This window comes from Eurosta solidaginis, chromosome 1, assembly GCF_040869045.1.
Source record: "Eurosta solidaginis isolate ZX-2024a chromosome 1, ASM4086904v1, whole genome shotgun sequence".
NCBI classification, from domain to species: Eukaryota; Metazoa; Arthropoda; class Insecta; order Diptera; family Tephritidae; genus Eurosta; species Eurosta solidaginis.
Window position 1 is genome coordinate 2,915,123 of NC_090319.1, and position 6,652 is coordinate 2,921,774.

Genomic DNA, 6,652 nt, shown 5'->3' on the forward strand with positions numbered 1-6,652 from the left:
TTTCTTTGTCTACGATTTGATGACAGCTATATATTTATGCTCTAAACATCGAAATTTTGGAGTTTTTCGAGCTAAAGGGGAAAACATTCGGACTCAGAAAAAAAAGTTTTTTTTCCACAGCTCGAATAATATCTTGGACTTTGCTTTCTACTACTTTGAGTGTTTGCTAAAATATTAGTTGAAGTCTATGTGTTTTCACGGGTCCCAATAACGTCCTGTCTGTCGTAAATCAAATTATATTATCAAACAAAATATTATATCAAAAGACTCCATTAGCGAGAATCATTTTATGAGAAGAATCTCAAGAATATCTTAAATTCTGGCCGACCGTACACTTTCGAAATTTCCCCTTTAAAAATATATATGTGAGATATTTTCTAACTTTTTCCATAAAAACTAAAGATTTATCTTCATATAAACTAAGACATCTCTTTTGATTGTATCCAATAAATTTTCGTAAAATTTTTATTTTTATACTGATAACAAAAGAAAAACTACACATTTACCAACAAAAAATAAAATGGCACAAAACAAAATGTTTTACCTTCTTTCACTCACACACGGAATTCAACGCTTTGCTCTTGTGAGCTTAACTCAAACTATGACTGTATGGCGATACGAAATCCCTTTGAAATGCCGCCGGATGAAGATGATGATGGGCCATCGCCGACGGATGATGGTGGCCATTCATGCCGGCATAAAGATCAGATGAACGCGGTTTGTGCGTAGGCATCGGAGCGCCAGTCAACAACTCGGTCATAAAGCCAATATAGGTTATAGCCAGGCGCAGAGTTTCGATACGGGATAACCGTTTCTCGTAGGCGAATGTTGGTACCTTGCGTCGCAACTTGTCGAAAGCTTCATTTAGATTGAACATCCGACGGCGTTCGCGAATATTGGCGGCACGACGTTGTGCCATTGATGCGACACGTCGGCGGGTCTTCTTTGTTGGATTACCGTTGGTTGACTCTGAGCCATTGTTGTTGCGATTGCTTGAGGAACGTTGACCACTCACCAAATTGTTGACTTGCGAACGTTGCCAAAGGGCTGGAGACCAACATGAAAATAGACAAATATTTGTAGCTATTATTAATCAGATATTTTGCTTTTGTATTTAAATATAGGAATGTTGGTTAAGCTTTTCTTTTATAAGAAACACTCAGTGGAAGAAAGTCTCCATTGTTGATTTAAGTGAGCTCACCCAAGTCGGTACACGGAAATCCAGCGATCAATTCTTGATATGGCACAATTGGTGGTGGCGGAGGCGCTTCCTGCCCCCACAATGTTTGAAAGGGTACTTCCGGCATGTAAGTCGGATCAGGATGGTGTTGCATTCTGTACAACTCCACGATTTCAGCAAATTTATCTCACTTTATAACAAAATAATTTTTTTTTCTTACAACTTTAGCAGATGAAAATTTTTATGAACTAAAATTTTCTTATTGGATGAGTTTAGATAACACACACAGTTCTAGTTGGAAGACTTAATTGGAATGCTGCACATCTCATAACTGTGCAACGATATTATACCTACTTCAAACTGGCGTTTGCCACTCATAAGGACAATAAGGCTCAGTGCAACATCTGTAAAGTGGCAGCCATCTTTGTTGCAACAACAGTTTATCCACTTTCGATTGGTGAACGAATAATCAAAGGATTTTTGTTTATAGGGGTTGAATTCTGAAAGGGATGATTGCGTTCGAAACGAAATAAACCGTGAGTAGCTCAAATTTGAAAAAAAAAGTCACAAAGAGATGTCGCTAAAGAGAAATAAGGTTGCTGCATAAGCTAAGCACGGTCGCATGATTGATTCATTCAATTTTCCACACAAAATATATACTCCGAATTATCTCATTATTGCTTTACTGAATGCCTAATGGAGTCAAAAATCTAGTACGTTTTGCTTCATGATTCAGTTACTAGAGGTTTGTTCTCCAGTAGAGAAGTACATTTACGCCCCGATTCTAGTGTGGTATCAACATTCTTCACCACGGTAACAAAATCATGCGGCAACTTTTACACCCTTTTGGTATTCTACCCGCGAAAGTAGCCGGATAATTTTTTACCCACAAAAGTAGGTGGTTACATCGAAATAACCACACAACAGCTGTTGTTTAGAAAAAGGAAAAACTGAAAAATAAAGAATTGTAAGCGCAAATAAGTAAAGATAATAGTAAAAAAGTGCTGCCTCTTGCTATACATATTTGTTTACATTATGTACTTTCACAGAATAAATTACAAGTTACCTATGTAGAAACGTATCATGCATAATATGCATATACACATCGTCCCGTTTATTCGTTAACCTCGTATCTACAAGTGAGACATTTTCGGTAAAGCGAACACGGTTGCCACACCATTTCATTTGGGACCAAAATTCATCGAAAAAAATAACCAAATTTTTGTTTTATTTTATTAGTATAAAATACAAAATTTTAGGATGTTTCCATATAAAACTTTACTAAACATAGTGAAGACTTTCCTTTAATTCAAGCTGAGTAAACAAATATATGTGCATGCAACCAAAAATGGTACTATATTTTGACATAGGATAAGTCTATGTCTTTCACCAACCAAACGTTGTGAACCTAGGTTTGGTCACAAAGCTTGGTTCTAGCATTATGTTGTTGATTACAATGAAATAAAATGTATAGTGCAGTTAGGTTTTAGTAAGAAACGGTTCAAAATTTGCGTTCTGCTGTTGCCGAAATATGTATGTGGAAAACTCAGTAAACCATAAATGAAACTAAGCAATTTTGTTAGTGCTATTTTTATAGATGCTTACTTTTTCCCTTAACATTTAAGCTTCATATCAGAGCCTAGATTGAGTAAGTGTGAATTTTGATCCAAGGCCTCAGGGGTTCTGCTAACACCTACGGGAATATTTCTTCCGAAATCAAATCTATTTTGCATTTGATTCCTTCTGTCTTCGAGTTAAAATATTTCTTGTGCCAAGATACTTATTTTTCAATTACCTTGCGTGGCTTAAGACCACAATAGTCCTGGAATTCCTTAAACTCATTGAGCTGGGTGAGAAAGATTTAAATATCAACGTGCCAAACGAGAAGTAATGCATAGAATTTCTTAGTAAAAGTTTTGAAAGTGTTAGGCTCGCGGCAGAGTGCTCGCTATAAGCTATGCTATGCGAGAAGCAATTTTTATTTTCATATATTTACAATACTATGGTATAACCGATCGGAATATCTAGCCGTTATTAATATTATTATAAAACAAGAGTTTTTTTTTTTTTTTTTTGATTAGTCGGTTATTTCATCAACAATTAACGACAATGTGCTTGCCAACACTTTTCTTTTTAATGCCTGGCATAAATTATATCCTAGGTGAAATATTATTTTTCTGGTACATTTTATTGACAGACATTTTTTATGGTGAGAGTTCCATTGAAGTAAATTCAAAATTATATGGGGGCTAACGAAAGTGTGGCGAATTTCTGGGCAACATTGTGAATTTTTACCTGAGTGAAAACGAAAGAAAAGTACCAATCTTGGCTACTGCCTAAAAAGGACCAAAATTGAAGAAAAGGGACCAGCGGAGCAACTGGGGTTGGAAGGAACCATTTTTGGTCCAAATAGACTAAAGTGGCTACCGTGAAAACGAAGAAAACTACCTTTCAAATATCTCCACAGACACTGGTGAGTTTTTCGGTGATGACAGCGTTACCACTTGGCCCAGAATCGCGGATAAAAGAATTGGTAACGATATTCGGTTACATAATGTTCTGGGTACTATTATACCGGTAACGCTCAGAATCGGGGCGTTAGTAGAATATTAATAGTGATAATAAATTTGTAAATGCTAACAGGTTTTGGGGGAAATAATTCATTTTCTACTAAATATTTCGTGAATTGAAAGAGTTAAGCGGGAGTCATTGGTGCTGTATGTTGTATCGCTGTAGCCGTATCCCTAACGTAATCAGCTGTTTATCGTTACGACGGTAAACCAAAAACCAATTGGTTGGCTACGATACGGTTACGACCTTAGCGGCACCAATAATTCTTTCAGAATTTGCTTGAAGAATGCAGTGCGTTAGAATTTTGTTCAAAAATAAACTATCTCAAAATTTTTTCAAAATCTCCCTATCTGAGCATAAGTTCTATGCATTTTGACATAAGAGGGAGTAAATGAAAAGCATTCTGAGATAAGGCGTTCTTCAATCTAATTCCAATATAATATGATTTAGAATATTCCGAACATGTTCGTTTGATACTACCTCACAAGGTCCGAACATATCAAATAAGTATATACATAATATTAAATATATAAACCAATTACGCAAATTCTTAAATGGAGACGAATGTTTCGAACATACGGAATGAATAACTTAACATGCTCGATGAGGTCATTTCGTTATGGCATCTCCATTATTTACTAATGACATTTTTATGTGAATTAATTTACTAGTCGAGTATTTGACGTTGAACGATGAATTTTGAATTGGTTTAGGTTTCGTATCTTCATAGGTTTACGAAAGTGTACGATTCCTTGGTGTCCGTACTTTTCATAAAACCTATGTTCACCCCAACTAATAGATCATACATCCATAGTTAATACATCCATCATAAAATTAAAAAAATTTCCAAGGAATTATGGAGTTCAGTACTTATCGGGTATTTGTAAACTTATTGGTTCCTATTTCTACTACTAATATTTTTTTGAAATATCGCAAATAAACAACACAGTTAACGGCTGTCAATTCGATTTGGGAGCAAAATGGCTGCAATTGTCATTGTGATTGAATCCTGGGTTTGCTTGTTTGTAACAAATGACAATAAAAAATAAATTATTTTAAATAATTTACAAAATATAGAAAAACACCAAAAAAATTAAACATTTTATTTTCGTTGCAAGTGCAGCAAAAGATAATATAACAGAAAAAGCCACGAAATGACCTCGACTGTATCACGGACGGATACCGAAAACTAAACAGAAATGCTTCCGGAAGGGTCTCAAAAGGTCCCGGAATAGTCCCGAGAACTTTTAAACCAGTAGATAATACATTAAGGATTCAGGGGGTGGTGAGAGGTGGTGGGGTGATCCACCGACCATAAAAACTTTACCCCCACCCACAGGAGGCTTATAGTTTGACCACAATTAGATAAAAGAAAATAGTTGTTTGTGGTTTTATAAACATTAAAGAGTATAGTTATTTTATTTATTCTGGCGTCCTGCTACATGGCCCATGTTGCGGAGGTTCCACCGATGGAGCGCAAAAGGCTAGTATAGGAGGAAGGGCGGAAAGGGCGGTTGGTCATAGGCGCAGATGCAAATGCGCACCACAATGCGTGGGCAGGAGCAGATACGAACGAGAGAGCCGAATCTCTATTTTGTTACATCCTGCAAACCAATTTTCAGATAGCCAAAAGGGGAAATGTCCCTACATACATTGGTCCAACATCCAGCAATGTTGTGGATATTACATTGAGCTCCGAGCGTGATATATAAGGTATGATTGGATGGTTCTTGATAGACCATCCTTCTCCGACCATGCGTATTTCAGCTTCAGCATCCCCCTAAAGAGGGTAGAGAAGGGAGGAATCTTTAGAAACCCTAGGTCAACGAACTGGATTAAATTGCAGAAACAGGTAGAAACAAAACTGGGACAACCCAAAGAGGTTGCCAATGTGGAGGAACTGGAGGAGTCGAATTAATTCCCAACAAGGACGCTTATGACTGCGTATAACAAAGCTTGCCCTCTAAGAAGATTCAGAGGAAAAGCAAAGCCGCCATGGTGGAGCAATGAGCTGAGTCTTCTAAGAAGACAGGTAAAAGAAATGTTTAAGCTCGCAAAAACCACGGAAAGCGAAGCGTATCGGAACGAGTACAGAGATATACTGAGGATCTACAAGCGTGAAATTTCCAGGGCAAAGAGAATCTAATGGAAAAGTTTCTGTACTGACATAGATTGCTCCAGTGAAACAGCGCGGTTGAAAAAAGTCCTGGCAAAGGAAAACATAGTCCAGGGACTAATAAATAAAGAGATCGGGGAATGGTCACGTAATAGTGAGGAATCCTTTGAGGTGCTTCTCGACACACATTTCCCATCGGGAGACGGTTTAGAAAAGCCAGCAGACATCGCTCACCCTTCGATCACGGAGCGGGTAGAGCCGGGCTTGGTGACCGATACCAAGATTGAATGGGCAGTGAAAACGTTTTCTAAGTTTAAATCGCCGGGCTCAGATGGTATACTCCCGGCAATGCTACAAGTTTCATGTATGGCGGTCGTGGAATGGCTTAAAATAATATTCGATGGGTGCATAAGGCTGAATCATGTACCGCACTCTTGGAGAACTGCTCGTGTAGCTTTCCTACCAAAGGCGGGGAAGATCGGTCACGTGTATCCCAAAGACTATAGACCCATTAGCTCATTTCTGCTCAAAACCTTTGAGAGGCTGATAGATGTGTACATAAAGTTCAACGTGGATGAAAAGCTGCTCTCCACAACACAGCATGCGTACAACAGAGGCAAGTCAGTAGACACCGCATTGTATACTACCACCCTATAGCATAGAGAAATCCCTGGAATATAAGGAGTATGCTCTAGGAGTTTTTTGGACATTGCAGGGGCTTTCAATAATGTTTCTAAATAGGGGATTATGGATGGTCTTAATAACATTAAAGTACATCCCGACTT

At 37.7% G+C, this 6,652-nt stretch overlaps 1 protein-coding gene across 1 annotated transcript; it reads right to left on the minus strand.

Annotated features, from left to right (window-relative positions):
• Positions 1–553: 553 nt before the first annotated feature.
• Positions 554–1,469, minus strand: Fer3 (48 related 3). Its single transcript, XM_067777430.1, has 2 exons — positions 1,202–1,469; positions 554–1,047 (listed from the first exon to the last, which is right to left on the minus strand). Exons 1-2 carry the CDS (start codon positions 1,332–1,334, stop codon positions 590–592), a joined length of 591 nt encoding a protein of 196 aa, XP_067633531.1. The 5' UTR covers positions 1,335–1,469; the 3' UTR covers positions 554–589.
• Between the last annotated feature and the right edge of the window lie 5,183 nt (positions 1,470–6,652).